General features: G+C 43.0%; 1 protein-coding gene across 6 annotated transcripts; it reads left to right on the top strand.

Moving 5' to 3' along the window:
* Window positions 1-1,449: 1,449 nt before the first annotated feature.
* On the top strand, window positions 1,450-24,490 carry larp1 (La ribonucleoprotein 1, translational regulator). 6 transcript variants are annotated; one of them, XM_053648476.1, is made up of 20 exons: window positions 1,450-2,407; window positions 10,319-10,380; window positions 10,506-10,571; window positions 11,845-11,907; window positions 12,398-12,548; window positions 12,925-13,062; window positions 13,180-13,332; window positions 13,512-13,671; window positions 14,542-14,686; window positions 14,973-15,150; window positions 15,261-15,418; window positions 15,582-15,932; window positions 17,850-17,973; window positions 18,073-18,278; window positions 18,383-18,489; window positions 18,594-18,751; window positions 19,298-19,442; window positions 20,259-20,368; window positions 22,422-22,549; window positions 22,651-24,490. In XM_053648476.1, the coding sequence occupies exons 1-20, from the start codon at window positions 2,170-2,172 to the stop codon at window positions 22,801-22,803; spliced, it is 2,994 nt and encodes a 997-aa protein (XP_053504451.1). In that variant the 5' UTR covers window positions 1,450-2,169; the 3' UTR covers window positions 22,804-24,490. The 6 variants fall into 6 exon arrangements, with proteins under 6 accessions (XP_053504451.1, XP_053504454.1, XP_053504449.1 ...); XM_053648474.1 differs by having other exon boundaries at window positions 1,451-2,407; window positions 15,579-15,932; XM_053648475.1 differs by having other exon boundaries at window positions 1,451-2,407; window positions 12,928-13,062; window positions 15,579-15,932.
* The last annotated feature ends 1,138 nt before the right edge of the window (window positions 24,491-25,628 follow it).

The raw sequence follows: 25,628 nt of genomic DNA on the forward strand, positions 1-25,628 counted from the left end.
AGATTAACTACAAATTAATCAATTTTTTAAATAATTAATATAATAATAATAATAATAATAATAATAATAATAATAATAATAATAATCCACACTGCTGCAGTAGAGAGGCTGCTTCACCCAATCTTTCCACCAGGGGGCGCAGACAATACATCACCACCACTATACCGTGTGTGTGCACACACGCTGAAACGTGACTCATTAATGCAGAAATTAAATGTAACACTTAAGAATAATTTGTTATTTTATATTATTTTATACATAGTATTGTTTTACATGCTTCATAATATTCATACAAATTATATATAATTTGTATGAATATTATGAAGCATGTATTTCCATTGTAATTATTATTATTAAATATATGTGTGTATTATTAATAATAACTACAATGGAAATAGTTGTTATAGTGTATAGTTGTGTAATAAATGTGTAGTTGTTGCTGTCAACTGGTGTTGTGTTTGTTTCATTATTGTTACTGTATTTTTACATGTTGAAAAGAGCACTCAGCCTGAGAGTGTGTGCTGAGGTGAACAAGTACAAATATGCACACACACACACACACACACACACACACTGCTTACTGAGCAGTTCTATATTTCAAAGCTGTTGATTGTGTTCTGCTGACCAGCTGCTGAGTCCAGTTTTTGTGCATTGTCTCTGTGTGTGTGTTAAAGAAGGACAATGTGAGAGATTTAAACTGCAGGCCGGTGCAGCACCTGATCAGTGAAAATGAGGAAGTGATGTCTCACACACACACTACATTAAATTTTAACTTCACTGTAATTGAGGAATAAATGACAGTCTTTACTGTACAACATGTTTTTAGATGAGCAGCTGAATACTAATCTGTAGGCTGAAGGAGCTGAGAGACAATAAACTAAAAACACATTCTGTAACAACCTGAATCAGATCATGTACACACACACACACACACACACACACACACACACACACACACAGTGTAAAATATATTCAAGAACACACACTAACATTTCAGGAGAAGTTTCTAAATGCTGCAGTGAAAATTCATTTTAAACTTTACAGAATATTTACACATTAAACACAATCAGTGTATTACAGAGAAAATGTGGGGGTTTAACAATAATAATAATAATAATAATAATACATTTAATTTACCATTAACACAAATATTATTATAGACAGACAAATACACTATATGACCAAAAGTATGTGCACCCCAACCATCACACCCATATGAGCTTCCTCCCCAAACTGTTACCACAAAGTTTAAACCACACAGTTGTATAGAAAGTCTCTGTATGCTGTAGCTTTACAGTTTCCCTTCACTGGAACTAAGAATCCCAAACCTGTTCCCCTGTGCAATAAGTGAGCACCATGCAGACATGGTGTGTGGAACTAAGAGGGCCAAACCTGTTCCAACATGACAGTGCACCTGTGCACAAAGCGAGCTCCATGACAACGTGGTGTGTGAAGGTTGGAAGAAGGTAGAAGAACTCGAGTGTCCTGCACAGAACTCTGACCTCAACCCCACTGAACACCTTTGGGATGAACAAGAACTGGAGCTTCCTGACATCACCATCGGCAACTGATCTCAACCTCACTAACGCTCTTGTAGCTGAATGAACACAAATCCCCACAGCCACACCCCAAAATCTAGTGGAAAGCCTTCCCAGAAGAGTGGAGCGCATTATAACACTAAAGGCAGAGTAAATCTGGAATGAGATGTTCAACAAGCACTATGATGGTCAAGCAGGCACATACTTTGGGCTGTGGTAGGTAGGTAGGTAGGTAGGTAGACAGCACCTCCCCGCTTTAAAGCAGCACTTTAAACCCGTCTTGCAGCGGCCACAACAAGAACGCGGTGACGTCATCGTGCCGTCACTGCGTATCGCAGCGTGCGCGTTCATGTCTCCGCCATCGCTGCTGCGTGCGCGCCCCCGGGCGGCTGTCGCGTGGTGCTGATCGCTGAGGGAAGAATCAGGCCGAGAGGCTCAGTGCAGGATCTATTATTTTTTTTTTTTTACATTTTACATGTTTTAATGAGAATCCGTCGTCGTGCGGCTCAGAGCGAAGTCGAGTGGAGCGGAGAGGAGCAGGAGTGAGGGAAGAGACGCACAGAAGAGGGACTTTTTTGTGTGGTTTAATTTGGAGAGCACGTTCACGTTGGGGGAAAGGAGGAACGTAGACATGGCCACTCAGGTGGAGACTCTCCTGCATACCACCGCGACCCCGCTTCTGCAGGAGGAGGAGGACCTCCAGCCGCCCGCCGGACACAGAGCGCTCACCCCGGAGCCGAGCTCGAAGCAGGCCGGGGAGGAGAGCAGCCTGCAGGAGAAGAAGGAGTTCAGAGAGGCGCCTCCGCCCAAAGTCAACCCCTGGACCAAGAAGCTCAACTCGGTGACGGTGAACGGACAGACTGCGCCCGGTAAGCGGCCCCAGCTCTTCCCTCTGTAACTCCGGCTAAACACACAAAAGCGAGCTGTGGTGGTGTTCGTGCTGTTGAGGGAGTGCTTATCAAGCAGCTGTCACAAATCCGCTATCATGCTAACTCGGCTAACAGCTAAGCACACGGCTAACGCTAGGATGATGACTCTCTAACTGTTCACATGTTAGCATTCTATTCTGACTAATCATCACTAACTAGCAGGCTGCTTTTATTCAAGTAACAGTAGCATTCTGTTTGACTCGTGTGTGTGTGTGAGAGTGAGAGAGAGAGACCCTGAAGTAAATCTGTGTAACGGTCATTATGATTGCACGCGGGCTTGCTAATGAACCGCCTCGTTGTACTTCGGTGTCGCATTCTGACTTTTAAAGCCGAATTTGTTTAATTTCTATTTTCCGGTGACGTTCCTGTGGTGTTTTGCCTCTAACGTGCCCTGAAGAACCACATAACCCAGTGTGCTGGCTAGCTATGGGATGCTAGTGGATGCTAACTGCTAATTATTCCGTCACCCTGGCCTGTCTCGTGCTGTGTGCTAACAATGGCGGACGGGCCTACACACATGCTAACTCCGCTAAAACACACATGCTAATTCCGCTAAACTACACACATGATTTAAATTTTTACTTATTGTTTTATTTCAGTCAGTATTTGTTGTTTTGTTACCACGAGCTTGTTAACTTTTCGCATTTTCTCGAAGCCGCGATGCTAATCCGGGTTATTAGCAGTGTAAAAGTACCCGGATGAACTCCACGTGTTTGTCTCCACGGCTGATGTCGGGTCGGACTTGTTCCAGAAAAGTTGCGTTCTTTTCGCAGTCATATTAATATTTTCAGCTGTTTATAAAGTTTTATAGTGGATATGGTGGTGTATTAGTAACTTGGCAAGCTAAACACTTGTAAACGACAAACCTAATGCTAGCTGATTAGCCTGTAGCTTTAAACTGACACATCATGTGTTTTATATCCTTTAGCATGAGCTGGTTTATACCGGCGTGTGTGTGTCAGTTATAACGCTGGAAATGAGTTACAACACGTTGGTGTGTGTGTGTGTGTGTGTGTGTGTAAAATAGCTGAGTTAATGCTAATCTCCCATCATGCTCCTGGAGCGAGAGAGAGGGTTTCAGCCATGTGACTGAGCAAAAATCCTCACATTTAGGGATGATGACACTTCAATTTTAAGTGTGTTTACTCTTTAGTATAAACTGCTCGGATCTTTGCTCAGTTAAACATCTCTCTCTCTCACTCTGTCAGACAAACACACACAATTATTAATAATAATTTATCAGTGATTTGTGCTGAACATATTTCAAACACTCGTCTGATACAAATGATCATAATTTGCACCACAGCTCTGCTCCTGACTTCTGAATTGTGATTGGGTCAGAAGGTGTTGATTAATTCTCTATAACAGCAGCTGTGACAGTAATGCAGGTTTATATTAATGCTAATGTGTTATCGTTTCTATAGTAACGGCTTGTTCACAGGTACGTGTACAGCATAAGCTCCACTGATAATAAACAGATTAAAAATGTGTGTAAGATGTTTATGGAAGGAGTCTCCAGTGTCAGAGCTGTGTAACAGTCAGAGGTGAAGCTGTAACTTTAAGTTTCTCCACTTCAGGACAGAGGAGTTTACACTTTTTACTGTTTCTCACTAACACCACAAACTGAGATTTATTTATTTATTTTTGTCTTATTACTAGGGCTGCAACTAACGATTATTTTGATTAAAGGTTAATCTGACGATTATTTCTTCAATTAATCTGATAAAAGTTCAGTTTTTATTTTGTGTTTTTTCTAGAAAGCGTGTTAGTTCACGTTATCCACAGTGACATCACTGACGGGGGCGGGGTTATCCATGGTGACGTCCCTGACCCAACTAATCTATAATAATATATTTGCTGTCTGTTATTTTAATTATTAATTTTATTTATTAGTTGTTGCAAGCCTAATTATTAGCATTACAGCACTGATCCAAGATCTGGTTAAACATTTCTGCTCCATGGTGATGTGATCTATATCACATACTCGCTCACACTCGCTGTTCAGATGACATGTACAGCTCACAAACTGTACCTCTGTGTGTGTGTGTGTGCTGTTATGTACACCATACAGGTTTTATTTTCTGAAAATAAAAAGCCTGAAATAAAAATAATCCAAATATTGCCACAAACAATGTTCAGACTTTGCTGAGGTGTGTGGATGAAAATGGGGAACAGTGAAGGAAACCTGGAGGGAAAATAATAAACCCATGTGTTTAGATGTTTGTGGGCCTGTCCAGCTTTTAAAGTCTGTGTGTATATATATTTCTATAAATTTCTGTAAACTCTAAAATGAACTTTTGTTAAACTAACAGTAAAGTAGTTTATTTCCTGGCTGTACGCAGCTCTAGCTCTGTATATATCTAATCATAAACACGACCACAGAGGAGCTCATGACCCTCACAAGATCAGACGTCATAACGTGTTGGATCAGACTCCTCGAGTATAACTGCATATCGAGTGTTTGAAGGAAAAATGCATAAAAACACCACCAACGCCAGGAGATTCCTCTGTGTTCTGACCATGAGGTGGAACTGCAGCTGTTCTCTCGGGTCTGAACCAGGTCTGATCTGGGTCCTGGGTTGTTATCTGGGTTCTCTGTGTGGTATATAGCAGCAGTTAGGTGGATCCAGGAGCAGTACAGAGCTGTTCAGATTCTCTCTACACCACGGGAAATTAAGCCGCAAACACCTTATTAACTAAAGTACAGAGTAACGACCCGCTCAGCCGAGATGCGCAGAGTACTGGCACATTTATAACACGTGCTAATCACATAGAACAGGCATGACGTTTTACAAAAACGCAAGTTTTTCACATCTGCAGTAAAACAGTGAAAACTGCCCTTTTCATTTTCAGTGATTCAGAACACAAGAAAAATATCAGTGGACTTGTGGGCGGGGCCTGATGCTAGGACTGGGCTTGATGGTAGGGTGGGTCCTGAGACAAAGGGCTGTGGCAGAAGAGTTTCTTTGTATACAGTGACATGGACGCACACCATCATAATGCTGATTTACTGTTAGTGTACACAAAATGGCTGCCACACAGATCCTGGGGTTCTGTGCATCACATGGACATGCTCAGGAATTAACCTGACACATCGGAGAGTGCAATAGCAGTGTGAAGAGTGTGGGGGCGCTACAGCACCGTGTCCCACTGCACACAACTGAATGAACAAACTAAAGCGGCGATGACCTCACACTTCCTGCGTGTGAGATTTGCCTGCGAATATGGGGAGCAACCGGATATAACATCACACGCCAATGTTAAAATATACCACTGGTTCCTGTGCGGAGCGACACCGCAATCCAAGCAGCTTCTCTTCTGATGTTGATTTAATACAACCCCAATTCCAAAAAAGTTGGGGCAGTATGGAAAATGCTAATAAAAACAAAGAGGAGTGATGTGTGTGTACTTTGACTTGTATTTAAACAGAAAACATATAAAGACGAGGTATTTGATGTTTTAACTAATCAGTTGCATAGTTTTTTGAAGGTAATTGTTTATTTTGAAATTGATGCATGCAACACTTTCCAAAAAAGTTGGGACAGGGGCAGTTTAGGACTAATAGTGATGTGAGAAGTTGAAATAAGAATGTGATGTGAAACAGGTGAGGCAATCGCCTAATCATGGTATATAAGGAGCCTCCAAAAAAGGCCTAGTCGTTCAAGAGCAAGGATGGGTCTAGGCTCCCCGATCTGCCAACAGATGTGTCAGTGAATAATCCAACACTTTGAGAACAACATTCCCCAAAGATAAATCTGTAGGATTTTGGGCATTTCACCTTCTACAGTGCACAATATCATTAAAAGATTCAAGGAATCCGGTCAAATCTCGGTACGTAAAGTGTGAAGCCGAAACCACTTCTGAATTCAGTTAGTCCAGAATGCAGCTGCTAGAGTCCTAACTAGAACTAGAAGGTACGACCATATCACACCGATATTATCAATACTGCATTGGCTCCCAGTAAAATCTCGCATTAACTATAAAATACTTTTATTAACCTATAAAGCACTAAATGGTCTCGCGCCACAATATCTAAGCGACCTTTTGGTTTTATATAATCTGCCACGCCTACTTAGATCAAAAGATGCAGGCTATTTGACGGTACCTCGAATAGTGAAGGCTACAGCAGGGGGAAGAGCTTTCTCTTATAGAGCCCCACAGTTATGGAACAGTCTTCCTATTAGTGTTCGGGACTCAGACACAGTCTCAGTGTTTAAGTCTAGGCTTAAAACGTATTTGTTTACTCAAGCCTACCCTGACTAGATTCTGTTCTACTACTTCGCAGTCATAATTATCTTTTTTCTCCCTCTCTCCTTTCGCCGAGCACCACACGAATTTATGGAGATACTAGAGATCCAGATCCTTTCTGCCTCTGGATGGAGCTCAAATCTTCTTTAATTCCAGACTGCTGGGACTACGGCTGCTCCTAAGGCCATACAGACTTCATATAAATCCATAATGAACTTTTTCACACTATCTGTTGTTACCCAGATGAGGATGGGTTCCCTTCTGAGTCGGGTTCCTCTCAAGGTTTCTTCCTCTTAAAACATCTTAGGGAGTTTTTCCTTGCCACCATCGCCACTCAGTGGCTTGCTCAATTGGGATAAATTCGCACCTTTAATATCTGTATACCATGTTGATATTTCTGTAAAGCTGCTTTGAGACAATGTCTATTGTAAAAAGCGCTATACAAATAAAATTGAATTGAATTGAATTGAATGCACATCATCTCCAATCCCTCAGATTTCACTGTCTTAACCCACTTACCCCGTATGGCCGTAAAACCGGCTTGCCCATCTTTGATCTATTCCCGTAAGGACAAAACACCGGCTTGGTCATCTATGCCAAATCCCCGTAAGGCCGATATAGTGGCTTTACAGTGTAAACGTTATCCCCGTAAGGCTGGTATACCGGCATTACTCTGCTATGATTCCTTACTTAATAAATATTTAATTATTATTTTTTGACCCGGAAGGTTGATGACGTCATGACGTGATTACGTTATTACGCCGGCATTACGATGAAGCTGATCCAAGCGTGAATATTGGTGTAATAGTAGAAATTAACTAAAAATGCCAAAGCGAAAAGCTAGTCATGTTCCAGCTTACAAGTTACACCTACAGTGAACACAGGTACATCTAAAACAGTTACACAGGCGAGAGCAAGGATTCTAGATAGTGACAGCAGTGAAAGTTCAGGCGATGTTGAAACCGAAACTGATAGAGACGCAAACTCTCCTGATTCAGACCCTGATCCGTCTTCATCTTCAGCATCAACCAGTGCGACTGACACTGCAGGGGTCTGGAGTCATAACGGGACCATTTCTGTGCATTCGTGAAAACACTACCTGCTGGTCTGATTATCACCAGAAACTTGACTTTTGGCGCTAAAATGCATTTATTTATTTATTATTTACTTGAAGTTATTCAAAGGCATTGACCACGCTGATGCTCGTATGGTACTTCTAAATGAGTAGAAGGATTTTAGCGAGCATTTTTTCGTCATTTCTCTAGTTAAGAATTGTGCTCTAAGTGGAGTAAAAACACTGAACTGCTTCATTTTCAAAGTAAGATTACACAAATACATTATTATAAGTTGTTTCAAGGCCTAAAAATGTTAAAATTAAAATGTAGATTTTGGCCCAGGAACTCAGGGTTGGTGTGCTGTTTCTCTGGGGAATATAGGGTTATGGGACATAATACTGTGGGAACTTAGGGGTAAGAGGGTTAAAAACCGTCATGAGTGTAATGAATATCCTGACATGGGCTCGGGAATACTTCGGTAAACCTTGCAGTCAACACCATTTGCCACTGCATCCACAGATGCAAGTTAAACCTTTACTATGCAAAGGAGAAGCCATACATCAACACTGTCCAGAAGCTCCGCCCACTTCTCTGGGCTCGGTCTCATCTGAGATGGACAGTAGTACAGTGGAATCGTGTTTTGTGGTCCGACGAGTCAACATTTCAAATAGTTTTTGGACAAAACAGCCGTCGTGTTCTCCGAGCCAAACAGGATAAGGACCATCCAAGCTGTTATCAGCATCAGATCCAAAAGCCAGCGTCTGTCATGGTATGGGGGTGTGTCAGTGCCCATGGTATGGGGAACTTGCACATCTGTGAGGGCACCATTAATGCAGAAAGATATGTACACGTTTCCGAGCAACATATGCTGCCATTCAGAGCAGGACAACGCCAAACCACATTCTGCCCGGATTACAAGGACATGGTTGTGTAAATAGAGAGTGCGGGTGCTAGCATGGCCTGCCTGCAGTCCTGACCTGTCTCCAATTGAGAATGTGTGGTGCATTATGAAGTGCAAAATAAGGCAATGAAGTCCTTGTACAGTCGTGCAGCTGAAGAAATGCATAATGGATGAATCGAGGTAAATTCCACTTGCTAAACTTAACCAACTGGTGTCTTCACTCACACTCTCTCTCTCTCTCTCTCTCTCTCTCTCTCTCTCACACACACACACACTCAAAATAAGTGTTATTAAAAGGAAAGGTAAACACAGTGGTAAACTGTCGACTGTACCAAATTTTTTGGAATGTGTTTCAGTCCTCAGATTTGAAATGAGTGTATATTTTCAAAAATAAATTAAATTCACAAAGTAAAACATCAAATAATGTGTTAATGATGTAGTACAGCGTGTATTGAATTTTCAGAGGACTTTTTTTCGGGGGGGTTCCCATTTTTTTTGGAATTGGGGTTGTATTATTTTAAAGGTGTGTTGTATAAAACGTGGTGGTGCGACAGTGCTATAATCATCCTGAAGAGGTCACGCAATGGCGTGTCAATCTTCTGTTGGTCACGTGGCTTCACGTAATACGAATTCGCAGGTCAGAGTTCACCAAGCTTGCACTTTAGAGAGAAACTTCATGTTAATGCTTGTGTTTCCCATCTCTAGCGTTCATATGTGTGTGCATGGAAGTGTTGTGTGACGCCGCTTTACTCCGTGTCTCATATCACATGTTTACCTGCAGCATTACTGACAGCTAACTCTGACCACTCTAATCTCATTGTACTGCTAGGGTTTGAGTTTTAACTCCATTCTGTTCTCTATATTTTAACTCTTATATTTCCATCTTTGCACTGATGACCCCAGTCTGCTTTCACAATTACAGCTGATCATCCACCAGCCTACTGTGTGTGTGTGTGTGTGTGTGTGTGTGTGTGTGTGTATGAGAGAGAGCGAGTGAGTGAGAGAAAAAGAAATCGGTTGAAGCATCCGCCCTGTTACTCTTTATCTGAGTGTGTATATGGGCCGGGCAGATCTGGTCTTCACTGATCTGTGTGTGTGTGTGTGTGTGTGTGTGTGTGTGTGTGTGTGTGTGCTGTACTAATCACTCTGACCTAAGTAGAGAGGATGAATGGGTTACGCTGCAATGTGAAACAGTGGTATAAACAGCGAGAGAGATATTGATTTAACTTTATTATTGTAGCGTGATGTTTTTAACCTCGTTAGTGAGAAGCGTAAACAGTAGAGGTGAGAGTATTGAACCATGAGGGACATCTGTGTGACTAATCAATCTCTAGAGAGAAGTGTTACTGTCTCTCTCTCTCTCTTTCTCTCTCTCTCTCTCTCTCTCTCTCTCTCTCTCTCTCACACACACACACACACACACACACACACACGACACATGCAGCAGATATTAGGGATGTAGATGGATATTAGAATACTCATTTAACTGTGAGGTCACGATTCGTGTGTGAAGTCCTCATTAACCTCAGCTGTGTGCAGTGATCAGCTACAGTAGCTGTGTGAACATGATGAAGTGCTAAAATATCTGACACAGTGTATGTGTGTTAATTTTGTTTTTGAGTGTATTTATGATGTTTGTTTTTTCAGAGCAAACTGGACCAGCGAAAGTGGTGAGAGCAGGAACCCCCCGATCCAGGAGAGGAGGAAAGGTGTGTGTATGTGTGTGTGTCTCACTCACTCACTCACAGACACACATTCATGGCTGCTTAAGTTGTCAGTAGATTTGTGTAATTATACATCCAATTATATTAAAATGTGTGTGTGTATGTATAAGGTTGGAGATTTTGGAGATGCGACCAACTGGCCAACGCCCGGAGAGATCGCCACCAAGGAAGTGCAGGTCAGTCTCAACAGGAAGTAATGAGTGACACGTAAACTATGTACAATGTGGTGTTTGTTTCTGTTTATTTACACACATTAAGGTGTTTTCACAACACACACACAAATATATACAGCTTTAAAACCTGCATATCAGGATAAATATGGTGGATTGTATAAATGTCTCTGAGAACTGTGATGTTTTGGTTATTCTGCACACGCCCCCAGCTTACAGAACAAAAAACAGATTCATTAGAGGCTCATTAAAATATTTAAAGTTTCTGTGATGTCAGAATTGTGATAATGAATAAATCGTTGATCTGTCGAGCAGCCCAAATACTACGTCCACTCCGAAACATCAGTTTTCATCTAAAATTATGAATAGACTGGCCCACTGATGTGTGGACTCTCCCACTGTCACTGCTCTTTTCATTCCAATATGCTGATAGGCCTTTATCACACTTCCGCGTTTACAAAGAGCTGCAAATACTAGTGAAAACCCTTCGCCTATAGTCCACATGGAAGGCAGCGAACACAGCAAGGAATTGTTCTGTCCCTAAATGTTCTAATAGTTCCACTAAACAACCCTATCTCAGTTTTCATTCTTTTCCATCTGACGGAGGAACGAAGGGATTCATGATATTGTTTGGGAATGGAACAGCTAGGGAAATGTTCACCATAAACCACCAAATGTACTGGAAAAGGAAAAACCCCAAAATTGCAGCAGATCTGAGATCAGTGATGAACAGCCTGCGGTCCGTTATGGACCCGCTCCACCCGTGGACCACCACGACTCCACGACTTAACTGTAAACTGTTTAAATAAACCTCCACTGCAGTCCCATACTGAACACACAGATTTATCTCCTTGATCTGGAGCTGGCTGCAATCCATCCTGAACAGGTAACCTGCAGAGGGTGTGGCTGTTGGGTTTTCTTCATGGACCGGCAACACTGTGCCCCGCAATCTACCACCTCACACTGTTATATGAAATATTATTACATCACAACACGGGATCACTTCCAGATAAAAACGCAGTTTAAGCTGTTAAAATTTTTCAACATTATGAATTTCATCACATGGTTTAGCCTGTTACGCATCTCGAGTAGCCTTTAAATTAAATTGAAAAGTTACATTTAAACTTGTCTTTGTAGTTGAAGATGTAGTTTTCATAGAAGAATTTATAACCCTTCTGTTTGGATATCGTCATATGATTTACAACAATTTTACAAATGTTGATGTGAGGAACATCTCGAGGTGATGTAGTAAACCTTCCTGCGCCCGTCTCTGCTGCAGAGCGGAAATCAGTTTACGCCGATGTTCAGCCCCGGAAGTGACCACACACGGACTGTGAGAACGGTCTGTTGTTATTATTATTATTATTATTATTAGTTGTTGTTGTTGTTGTAATTGTTATTATACAAACTAGTAACATCCACATTATCAGGAAATAAATCTCTTTCTGGATCGAGAAGCCCTTCCTCGTGTGTGTGTGCGCGAGAGTGCGTGTCCTCTTGCACCGTTCATTAGAAATGAGACCTCAGAGACAGGAATAACACACACACACACACACACTCTCACAGGAGGGTGATACTTTAATATCATGCGAGGTCTCCTGTTTAACCAAGTTGATTTTTATTATTTGTATAACAGCACATCCTGAGTGTTTTATTCCTCTTACACTACAGCAGCTTCAGCAGCAGTTACAGAAACTCTGCAATCAGTGCATTACAATCCAGCACTCAGCAGCATAGATCTTATTAACATCTCACTGTGTGTATGTGTGATCATTTAAAATTACTGAATTATTCAGGTCTGTGTGTGTGCTCATGTTTGTTCATTCATTCAGGGGTGTAAGAAGGCATCAGTGAAAAGAGAGTCTAAAGAGAAGAGGGACAGCGAGGAGACTAAAGAGAACCAGAAGACCAAATCAGATGATTCAGGAGAGGAGAAGAACGGAGAGGAAGACTCGCACAAGAACAATGCTCACAGGAAGAAAGGTGTGTGTGTGTGGGGTGGTAGCAGCAGCATCAGGGATTGCTCTACATGTTCAGTAGAGAAGTGCAGGGCCAAGTCACTGTAAAAAGACTAAGTTGTAGAGGGGCTTCACTGCCACCTGCAGGACAAGTCCAGAACTACATGCTGAAATAATTACTGCTCCCTGTTCTTTTCCTTCCCCTTGTTCCACTCGCTGTAACACAAAGTCCAACGGGCAGAGCTAGATCAGATCCATCAACATCCCCTCGACTTTTTTTTGTGCTGTGTGGATCTTGTTCTATTCCTTGGTTTATTTATTATTATTATTATTATTATTATTATTATTATTATTTAGTGTAGATTTGTTTTGAAGTTTCTGCTTATTTTTCTCTATATAAGCAGGAAATAAGCATAAGTGGGTTCCTCTGATGATTGAGGTGAAGTCTGAGGGACCACGAGAGCGCTCAGCCTCCCGGAACAACGCACGCCAGGGAGAAACTCCCAGAATGCACCACAACAACAGGAACGACCTCAGAGGTCAGATATCATGATCACCTGTGTCAGTTTAACACATGATTTCTGATTGTGTTTGGTTTAGTTCTAATAGTACGAAAGTGTTGTGATTAACACTGAAATACTAATGTTTGTGTGTAGACTGGCACAGTGGTAAATACGAGCGTGATCAGTTTAGAGACGATCACGATGAGGTGTCAAGTGTGAAGAGTGAGGGAGCGCCGTTCAGAGGAGGGTTCAGAGGACGAGGAAGAGGACGGGGACGAGGAAGAGGACGGGGAAGGGGAGGGCGAGGTTTGTTCATGTCTGTCTCTCTCTCTCTCTCTCTCTCTCTCTCTCTCTCTCTCTCACACACACACAAACGTGATTGATGTACTGTTTGTTCTGTATGGTGTTGAACATAATAATTGCAGATGTGAGTTGAGCCTGTGATGTAAGGTGTGTGTGTGTGTCCGTCCATCCGTCCCCTGCAGGTCACTTTGACTATCAGTACAGCTATAAGTATGAGGGGAAGGACGGTGTGTACGATCCTAAATACGCACAGTCAGTGACCTATTACTACGACAACATGAGCAGCGCAGAGCTCTACAGCGTGGACCAGGACCTGCTCAAAGAGTACATCAAGAGACAGATGTGAGTGCACATGCACACAGTAACATATTACACACATTTTACTCCAGAGGTCCTTTTTAAACTTTTTAGCTGGCAGAGCCATAAAAGCAAAAAATAAAATTCACTTGTGTCTGGCTCTTTAAAGAAAAAAATCATAACATATTGTTTGACGGTTTTATGTGTCTTCTTGTTCTTATCTGCTTATTTATTATCTTTGTTATTATTATTATTATTATTATTATTATTATTGTATAATTATAAAAAGTGGTAAGGTAAATAAAGGCCATTTCACATTTTGTGTCTTCTTGACCTAACAGCCTGCATTTCACCTGATAGGCCTGCAGGTGGCGCTTGGACTTCATTTAATTCAATACAGGATGCAGGATGTAATTGAGAGTAAATTGAACACTACATACTTTAATACTACTTCTAAATACACAGATTCGTCTGTGTGTTCTTATTGGAAATAACGATTCTCGTCTTTTTTTTCTTTTAGCTGCTTCTTTCATTAAAAATTTAATACACAATGGCTGTGTAGTTTTCATCTGATTTATGGATTAGACGGGGAGTTTACTGCTCTGCTCCACACCGTCCAGTGAAAATTCCACTTGTGCCACATCGTGATTGGTTGGCGTGTACATGACAAACGGGCATCGATTATGAATTATGTAATATTTTAAAATATGTAAGATGTAGAGTTTTAATTGAATTGACCCACTAGCTTTCTTGATGCATGATTGTTTTTATTTATTATTTTTTCACGCCGTTGAACCATAGGCCATCGCTGAAAGAGCCATATATGGTTCCCATAGTTTCTCATGGCAGTTACTGACACATCAGTCGTAAAATCTTATAGTAAGTGTGTGTGTGTGTGTGTGTGTGTGTATACAGTGAGTACTACTTCAGTGTGGGGAATCTGGAGCGGGACTTTTTTCTCAGGAGGAAGATGGATGAGGGCGGCTTCCTGCCTGTAGCCCTGATTGCTAGCTTCCACCGTGTTCAAGCGCTCACCACTGACATCCGCCTCATCACCGAGGTAACACCACTGACATCTGCCTCATCACAGTGGTGACACTCAAATTCATCACGGATAAGACTACAGAACTTGAAAAGTTTATAAAATGTTTATACAGTAATGGTGATAAAGTGCAGGATGTTGAACAGCTGTAATGTTTTTAAATGTTAAAGTTTTTGTGAGTCTGGATCTGCATCTGAAGATGAGATACCTCAGTCAGTTACTGCAGCACTGTTCTGACCACTGAGCTAGCAAAAATCACACCTTATTAAAGTGTGCTTGCGCACGCGCGTGTGTGTGATTTCAGGCTCTAAAGGACAGTAAGGAGGTGGAGATTATTGATATGAAGATTCGGTGTAGAGAGGAACCGGAGAAATGGCCTCTCCCTGGGTTAATGCTCCCTGAACACACGCACACCGACTTTTCCCAACTCATCAACTGTCCCGAGTTCATCCCCCGCAACACGGCTGACTCACCAGGCACAGGTACGGCGCACTCACACGCACCTCACACGGGTACGGCGCACACTGACACCTCATGCATGATAAAGCTGTTTGTAACTAGTTGAGCTGAGTCTAAAGGTGTGTGTGTGTAGGTTCTCCTCGAGTTCCATCTGCAGCTGAGCAGAAGCAGGATGAAGTGTGTAACCTGAAGACGATGCCGAAAGGTTTATCAGCGAGTCTCCCTGATCTCGATTCCGAGTGCTGGATAGAAGTGAAGAAAAGGCCACGACCCTCACCGGCCAGACCAAAAGTACACAACACACACGACGTGTTATTTACAGCATGGCCCAGGAAACAGTGTTTACACTACACATGTTCTTTGCCATAAAGTCAGCCTGTAGCAATCCCTGCAGTACATTCTGACCCTTTCTCTCTGTCTGTCTGTACCCGCCCCCTCTGTGTGGTGTCAGAAGCAGGAGGACCCTCGGAGTGGCCTTACTCCAGGGGATCAGGATGAGCCTGAGGAGCTGGACTTCTTGTTTGATGAGGAGATGGAGGCGATGGACGGGCGGAGGAACACATTCACCGAGTGGACGGACGACGAGTCGGACGGCGAGATCGATGACCACGATGTCAACAAGATCCTGATAGTGACTCAGACGCCACCGTACCTGCGCAAACACCCCGGGGGTGACCGGACCGGCAACCACGTCTCCCGCTCCAAACTCACTAACGAGCTCGTTAAGGTCATTAATGACGGCCTGTTCTACTACGAACAGGACCTGTGGCACGACTCGTATGAGCCGGAGTACGCCACCATCAAGGTACTCAATCGTCATCATCAAGCTAAACATCAGCCTGTAGCCTCATGCTGAGAGATGTATGTAGCCAGAGTTCTTCTCTCAATGCTGGAGAAGTTCGCCTTTCTGTAAAAACAGCTTCAACACGTTAGAGAATTACATTTCATTCAGTTTTATTTGTAGAGCGCTTTAACACTGCACAATGCCCCAAAGCAGCTTTCCAGAAATGTATACATTCAGGATATAGATATATAATCCATTAAAGCTCCACGGTGGGCCGGCGCCTTGTTTAGTACAAAACTATGCTGTACACAGCTGTGTGTGTGTGTGTGTGTGTGTGTGTGTGTGTGTGTGTGTGTGTAGGTACTCCTTCGATTGGTTTAAACCATTTCAAGATACGATCACAACAGCAGCTTCATTCACCGTCTCGGTCAGAGCACCAATATACAAACACTAACAAAACTGAGGCAGTTCGCATATGAAGCCTCATGATAATCCACTGATCCATAACATCCTGACAAAAACTTTAGCACATTATTACGTCAGTAAATGTGCACAGGCTTTACAGTAATGCAACCTAGAGGTGATGAAAACATAAACTAATTTTTCTGCATCATGTAGTGACATTATATTTCTTATCTTAGCAATATTTCTGTGATGAAAGAAGGCTATCCTAGTAATATTATCCACATGAGGGTCAAATGAAAGACTGGAGTCAATAATCACTCCAAGGTCTTTTACTCCTGAACATGACGAAACAGAAAGGCCATCCAGAGTTACTGTGAGATGAGAAAGATTACTTCTAGCAGCATGTGGTCCTAGTAGAAGTACTTCTGTCTCATCAGAATTAAGTAAGAGGAAGTTAAATAGCATGCAGTGTAAGCTTGCTGTGATGGCCGGTGTTATACAGTGTTCAGCCGCATGCCGACTACATCATTTGGCTCCACCCCCACCGTCGTTTAGCTTTTTTATAGTAATAAAAATCATTTAGTTCAGTTAGAGTACGGACGCTACAATTAAAAACCGAACGCATCCACTTGATGCAACCTGTGCCGAATGAGTCCGAGTCTCAGATCAGCAGGAGTCAGATTTCATTCACCAGGTGACGAGAGTGAGGAGAGCTGACTGACCAGGCGATGGTGGAAGATTTGGTTTCAGAAGTTCTGTGTTTAATATAACAGAGTTTATAAGCGAGTTTGTCATTGTTCTGTTTTGTAGTTGTTGTGCTTTTCATTAAGAGTAATAATGAACCCAACATTCAGGCAGTCGCTGCCCCAAACTGCCGCTAATTCGAAAGCGATTAGCGGTGACAGCGGTATTACCAGTGTTGTCACACGTCGATTATAATTATATATTATTATTATTATTATTATGCCTTCCTAATCCAGCGTCTAATGTCCTTCACTCATTCCTCAGCTTTATTAAACTGGTGAACTGTGAACCAGGTCCGCCAGCAGTGTGTAGAACCTCGTCCTGGGCAACCAGGACAATACGGCGTCATTCAGAATCAAGCAGAAACACGTTAAAGCACCTTAGTGAATCTCTGGGCATCATCCAGACACATGTACACCAAAATATATGTGTGTGTGTGCTCTTTAGGCCTTTAGTGCTGCTGTTCTGGATGTGGCAGGACTCTGCTCTCTTTGCTTTGTGCAGCTGTTCATTGTGTGTGTGTGTGTGTGTGTGTGTGTGTGTGTGTGTGTGTGTGTGTGTGTGTGTGTGTGTGATAAATACCACCCGCCACAGAGTTTAGTCTGTGGGTGTGTGTAAGGAGTAGAGGGGGAGATGGACACACACACCTCTGGGGTGAGGTTTTATGATGTATTACTTTAGCTCTTTGTGTGCTGCACTAATGTAGTGATTTGGGTTGTAGATAAAGAAAGTGTGTGTGTGTGTATGTACAGTTATTGTATAGAGTGTTATTTGATTGTGTGTGTGCAGCAAGAGGTGGAGAACTTCAAGAAGGTGCACCTGATCAGCCGTGAGCAGTTTGACTGTTTGACCCCTGAACCCCCCATCGACCCCAACCAGGAAGTGCCGCCCTGCCCACCCCGCCCACAACAAAGTGAGTCACGTTGTCATTATGACCTATAATCAGGTTGTGTGACTGAGACGTTCATGTGTGTGATGTCACTAAGCTGTCTGTGTGTGTTTGTGTGTGTAGTTCCTACAGATGACCTGGCGAATAAGCTGTTCGGCGCTCCGGAGCGTTCCATGATGGCGCGCTCTCTCCCCACTGCCGTGCCTGACTCGCCTGGATACAGAGCGCCACACACACCTCGCACACCCCGCACACCCCGCTGCAAACACAACACACACACACCTCGCTTCTACCCCGTCATCAAGGATGGCCGGCCTGTGGACACCAAGGTACATACACACACACATAACGGTGTTGTGATTTCATCAGACCCTTTCTGTGTATGTATAAATACACTCGCACACACGCGTGTTATTGTGTGTGTGTGTTTCAGACGCCACGTAAGCGGAAGACGCGTCACAGCTCGAATCCACCAATGGAGTGTCACGTCGGTTGGGTGATGGACTCGCGAGAACATCGATCACGGACCGCATCCGTCAGGTAACACTTGCGCACGCGTGCGCACACACACACACACACACACACACAAACACACCACTGTAACACTCTGTCCGCACCCCCTGTGCTTAACTGTGTGTGTGTAGCTCAAACGCAAGTCCATCCGAAGGCACGGCGGCGTTGGGGAACATCGGCTGCACTCCTCAGTCTCTTCCTAAATTCCAGCATCCATCACACGAGCTACTGAAGGAGAATGGCTTCACACAGCACGTCTACCACAAATACAGGCGACGCTGTCTCAATGGTACACACACACTTAATATTCAGCAACACTTTCTGACGATCAGAACCAGTGAAATATAAGTGTAAGTGAAAATACAGAAATGGCAGAAAAAACTTTACTGTCTCTCAATTTCAGTTCAGTTTGTGTTTTATTGGCATGACAAAAGTTTTTTGTATTGTCAAAGCAACATACAGCAGCAGAAGAGAAGTAGGAACTAAACAAACCATAATAAACAGTTTTTAAAAAAATAGAAGTGAAAAAATAATTGAGTGAACAGATGCAAAGAAAAATATGTAGCAAAATTATTAAATTTTATAAACTAGATGCAACGTCATATCTATAATGATAACACAAGGACAAGATGTTTATGGTGGGTGGGTCTTTATGATGGTGGGTGGGGTTAGGGTGGGCGGGGTTAGGGAAGACGGTGTTTATGATGGAGAGTGGGGTTTGGGTGAGTGATGGAGCCGGTTGTTGATTTAGAGCTCTTCCTTAGCTCTTGTCCCTCAGGCTGTGATAGAATGCTCTCTCTCTCTCTCTCTCTGTCTCTCTCTCTCTCTCTCTCAGAGCGTAAGCGGTTGGGGATTGGTCAGTCTCAGGAGATGAACACACTCTTCCGTTTCTGGTCGTTCTTCCTGCGTGATCACTTTAACAGGAAAATGTACGAGGAGTTCAGACAGCTGGGAGTCGAGGACGCCAAGGAGGGTTACAGGTACAGAGACTCCGCCCACTTGCATCACTCATAGCCAGAACCATATTTGCCTGCAGTTCTCAACTGGTTTCCCACTGAAGATAAGCAGGGTTGATCCTGGCCAGTACCTGGATGGGAGACCTCCTGAGGAAAACTAAGTTGCTGCTGGAAGTGGTATTAGTGAGGTCAGCAGGGGGCGCTCACCCTGTGGTCTTTGTGGGGTTTAATGCCCCAGTATAGTGACAGGGACACTATGCTGTAAAAACAGCAGCGTCTTTCAGATGAGACGTTAAACCGAGGTCCTGACTCTCTGTGGTCATTAAAAATCCCAGGACACTTATGGTAAAGAGTAGGGGTATAACCCCAGTTCCCTGCACAAATTCCCCCATTGACCCTTCTCTATCATCCCCTAATAATCTCCATCTCTGAACTGGCTACATCACTCTCTCCTCTCTACTAATAGGAGACACCCCGCTCCCGCAATACTATGTAAAGTGCTTTGAGTGTCTAGAATAGCGATATCTAAATATAACTGTAACTAACTCATCAATAAACTAATGTTTAAATTAGAGGTACAGAGACTCTGCCCAGGAACCAGTAGAGGAACTGATTAGATGATGTAAGTGGTCTAAACAGGGTGAAGGTCACCACAAGGTCAAAGATCTGAAATAGTTTTTAGTAATTTTTTCCTGTTTGAAGTTTATTTTAACGTCCACAATCATAACAGGAAGGACTAGAGGTGTTTGTGGAGGCATTGGCATCTGGTTCTACTTGTACTAATCGTGTGTGTGTGTGTGTGTGTGTGTGTGTGTGTGTGTGTGTGTGTGTGTGTATCAGGTACGGGTTGGAGTGTCTGTTCCGGTATTACAGTTACGGTCTGGAGAGAAAGTTCAGACCTGAAATCTTCAAAGACTTCCAGGAGGAAACTGTCAAAGACTATGAAGCAGGTAGGACACACACACACACATAGATACATATGCACGCACACACACACACATTATATATATTTATATATATATATATATATAGGGGTGTGTGTGTGTATATATGTGTATATATATATGTGTATATATATATATATATATATATATATATATATATATATATATATATATATATACACACACACACACACAGTATCTCACAAAAGTGAGTACACCCCTCAAAAAATATTTGATTATAACTTTTAATGTGACAACACTGAAGAAATGACACTTTGCTACAATGTAAAGTAGTGAGTGTACAACTTGTGTAACAGTGTAAATTTGCTGTCCCCTCCAAATAACTCAACACACAGCCATTAATGTCTAAACCGCTGGCAACAAACGTGAGTACACCACTAAGTGAAAATGTCCAAATTGGGCCCAAAGTGTCAATATTTTGTGTGGCCACCATTATTTTCCAGCACTGCCGTAACCCTCTTGGGCATGGAGTTCACCAGAGTTTCACAGGTTGCCACTGGAGTCCTCTTCCACTCCTCCATGACGACATCACGGAGCTGGTGGATGTTAGAGACCTTGTGCTCCTCCACCTTCCGTTTGAGGATGTCCCATAGATGCTCAATAGGGTTTAGGTCTGGAGACATGCTTGGCCAGTCCATCACCTTCACCCTGAGCTTCTTTAGCAAGGCAGTGGTCATCTTGGAGGTGTGTTTGGGGTCGTTATCATGCTGGAATACTGCATACTGATCATGCTCTGCTTCAGTATGTCACAATACATGTTGGCATTCATGGTTCCCTCAATGAACTGTAGCTCCCCAGTGCCGGCAGCACTCATGCAGCCCCAGACCATGACACTCCCACCACCATGCTTGACTGTAGGCAAGACACACTCGCCTTTGTACTCCTCACCTGGTTGCGGCCACACACGCTTGACACCATCTGAACCAAATAAGTTTATCTTGGTCTCATCAGACCACAGGACATGGTTCCAGTAATCTATGTCCTTAGTCTGCTTGTCTTCAGCAAACTGTTTACGGGCTTTCTTGTGCATCATCTTTAGAAGAGGCTTCCTTCTGGGACGACAGCCGTGCAGACCAATTTGATGCAGTGTGCGGTGTATGGTCTGAGCACTGACAGGGTGACCCCCTGCCCCTTCAACCTCTGCAGCAATGCTGGCAGCACCCATACATCTATTTCCCAAAGACAAACTCTGGATATGACGCTGAGCACGTGCATTCAACTTCTTTGGTCGACCATGGCGAGGCCTGTTCTGAGTGGAACCTGTCCTGTTAAACCGCTGTATGGTCTTGGCCACCGTGCTGCAGTTCAGTGTCAGGGTCTTGGCAATCTTTTTATAGCCTAGGCCATCTTTATGTAAAGCAACAATTCTTTTTTTCAGATCCTCAGAGAGTTCTTTGCCATGAGGTGCCATGTTGTACTTCCAGTGACCAGTATGAGGGAGTGTGAGAGCGATGACACCAAATTTAACACACCTGCTCCCATTCACACCTGAGACCTTGTAACACTAACAAGTCACATGACACCGGGGAGGGAAAATAGCTAATTGGGCCCAATTTGGACATTTACACTTAGGGGTGTACTCACTTTTGTTGCCAGCGGTTTAGACATTAATGGCTGTGTGTTGAGTTATTTTGAGGGGACAGCAAATTTACACTGTTACACAAGCTGTACACTCACTACTGTACATTGTAGCAAAGTGTCATTTCTTCAGTGTTGTCACATGAAAAGATATAATCAAATATTTACAAAAATGTGAGGGGTGTACTCACTTTTGTGAGATACTGTATGTATGTGTGTGTGTGTGTGTGTGTGTGTGTGTGTATGTGTATATATATATATATATATATATATATATATATAAATATATATATATAAATATATATAAATATATATATATAAATATTATGTATGTATGTATGTATATGTGTGCATGCATACACACACACATATATACACGCACTACACCTCACTGAATCCCACAGAGTGAACACTCTAGTACGCTATCAGTATGTGATTTGAGGGGGGTGTGTGTGTGTAGGTCAGCTGTATGGTCTGGAGAAGTTCTGGGCTTTTCTCAAATATTCTAAAGCGAAGACTTTGGAGATCAGCTACAAACTGCAGGAGTACCTGCGTAACTTCAGACGCCTGGAGGACTTCAGAGTCGACGTAAGTGTGTGTGTGCGTGTGTGTGCGTGCACGTGCGTGCGCGTGTGTGTGTGCGCGTGCGTGCACGCGTTAAATCCTGTCTTCTGTCGTTTGACCTTCAGCCTCCTATAGATGAAGGTCGTAAGCGTCACTCCTCCAGTGGTGATGGGCGTCGCCGTCACCCGTCTCAGTCCTCTGCTCGCCACACCCACAGCTCTGACCACACCCTGGAGCCTAAGCCTGGCCCCGCCCCCGCTGCGGAGTCTGGCCAGTGATCCACCGACCGAAACCGACACCACCATCCTCACCGTTACCCGCCCATTACCCATAATCCTCTGGGGTCCAGCCGCTCCCGCACGCATCACACACGGGCGGAGCTCCGGTGCGGAGGATGAATCAAGCGCTTCCCTTCAGACATAACACCTTTTTTCTTATTTACGCCTGAGTCGCTGCTGAGGGGAAACTGTTCACTCTTCACCTTTATTCTCATCGCTTCCTTCTTTATCTGGACATAGCACTCGCCGTGACCTTTCCAGCCTGAGCCCGTATGATTGGCTGAGAGACGGGTGGTGATGAGTGGGGTTTTTTTGGGGTTTGAACTTCCTGTTTGGAGTGGGGCTTGGTGTAAAGTGACGCGGGCGGAAGACTCGAACGTCTCGCAGTGTTTCTCATCGCTCTTTTACACAGTTGCCTTATTTTACTCTGTTTTTCTGCTTCTCCCGCGCCGGACACCTTAATCGCCCCTCCCCGACACTCACACACATACCTACCTGGTACTGTGGGCAGGTGTTTTCCCTCGTCTCCGTGTCTCCCATGTGTTGTGGACCATATTCGTTCTCCTGCTGTGTCTCCGTGTTCACGCCCCGCGTCCGTACTTCATCAATATTACTTGAAGAGCGAGAGGAAAAGAACAGGTGAGAACATCTGTTCATTGCTGCAGGTGCTCTAGGACTTTAACAAAAACATACACACAATGGAGGAATAGGGGGAAAAACTTTATTTAAAAAAAAAAAAAAAAACCCTTTAAATACACAGCTTCAGAGATCAGCTCACCTGAGAAGTCAGAAGCCACGCCCTGTTTTTGCTGACATGCCTCATTGATGGGCGGAGAAATGAATTGGGCGTTGCTCTCCATGCCTCTAACAGAGGGATGACGCCGCCCCTATCCAGACCCTGTCCCCTTGATCCTGAAAGATTTTCCTAAGGGATGGACTGAGGGGGTGTGGCCTCACCTGATTTCAGAACACACCCCCGTGTTCTATGATCGATTAAAAGATTATATATCCGCATTGTGTGTACAATATTTTTAGTTTTATTGTCCCTGATTTTTTTAACACCTTTTAATTTTGCCGTATTGTAGCTATGTTAAAGTTTCAGTGCCACGTGAGAAAAATAGGAATGTTAATAAGTAAATAAATAAAGAGGAAATAACTGCAGCTCTTCTTACATTTACATATTAAACACTCAGTTAATGATAGTTAATTGGTTACCGAGCTGGTTTCTGAGCGCAGTGCAGCGTGGTGAATGAGCTGTAGGTTTTTCTGTTGGGGGAAGAGGAGGAACAGATGGTCAGAAACAGTTTTAATCTCTATGAGTTTGATTTATTTTTATTTTAAGCACAGAGGAAGAAACTGATGTTAAAGGGATGATAAAATAGTTATCTGGTTATTAACTGCATTATTCCATAAAGCCATAGATATTTAAAAGAAAGCACTGTGTAAAGGTGTTAATGTTAATATTTCATCAGCGTTCTGCTTGAGTTCATCATCCTGAAGAGGAATGGAGAGAAGAAAAAAAAAAACTCCCCAAATGTAAAATACTTGAATGATGTGTATGATAACCGTGAATACTCTTGCGCTCGCTCTGTAGGCTGATGTGATTGGCTCCTAGTGTCATTTGTAATTTGTAGTCATTTTGCTTTCCTTTAATGAATAAAAAAAATATATAAAATGGACCAAAAAACCCTTAAAAACTGTGTGTTTTTTATCTACACTATTGAGTTTACTCTCGCACTGTGTGTGTGTGTGTGTGTGTGTGTGTGTGTGTGTGTGTGTGTGAGAGAGAGAGAGAGAGAGCGAGCGAGCGAGTGAGTGAGCGAGCTAGATATCAGGGTGATTACTGAGGCAGGTACCAGTTTTCAGTAAAGATGGAGTTTGTGTTCCTCGCTGTGGGGAAAAGATTCTGCGGCTTGGTTCTGAGTGTTGGCTCAAATTTAGCCTATTACCCAAAAACACTTAAAATTCAACTTAGAAGCCAATACTCACATCTACCTCTGAGCCCAGTTGGAGATAGAAAAAAACACCAGCCGTGAGTGAGAAGAAGCAAGGGTCCAGCTTTATTGGTTCCGTTCCACCACACGAGATCCACACCGATGAGAATTCTCAGAAGTGATGTGATACCCTGAGCCTAAGCTCCAGTATTTATACTGTATTTACCCAGTAACTAACCCATAGGTTTCAAGAAGACTATATCACTACCAATAGGGTTAAAAAAGAGCTCATCTACCTTACGCTTATGTTCAAGAAAAGGGCTGTTCCACTTACACATAGAATCAAAACCAGGGGTTTTCAAATTACACATAGAATCAAAACCAAGGGATTTCGACTAATGAGTTTTAATTGAATACATTTGACTGTAGGGGTAAAGGTGATTTCTCCAACTCAGTGTGGTTCATTGGTTGAAATTAATTTAAAGTTGTCATAACTCAAAAATGATTGGTGTTTTGCAAAACTGTCTGTGTGGTTCGCCTGAAAGAGTTGTATGTGTGTTTATTGTTTGTTTAGTATTATGGTGTTACTGTGCGTGTTCCAAGTTATGAGGGAGGGTCTCCGTCCGGCCCGGCTCCTCAGTCTCCTGGCATGACACCAGACTGGATTGAGACCGTGTTGCGCGGATTGTATACAGTTCCATATTTAGATTGTGTACACGGCTGTTTATGTGTGTGTGTTGTGCCACATAGTTTCATCTGCACAGGCATATCGACATCTTTGCATGACTAATGATAAAATTGATCAGATGACATGTGAACCTGTTCGTTTTGAGTGATGTACTTAACAAATTAATAAAAAAAACCCTGAAAAGTAAAACAGACCCGAGGTTA

Source organism: Ictalurus furcatus, chromosome 18 (genome assembly GCF_023375685.1).
Source record: "Ictalurus furcatus strain D&B chromosome 18, Billie_1.0, whole genome shotgun sequence".
In the NCBI taxonomy this organism is placed as follows: Eukaryota; Metazoa; Chordata; class Actinopteri; order Siluriformes; family Ictaluridae; genus Ictalurus; species Ictalurus furcatus.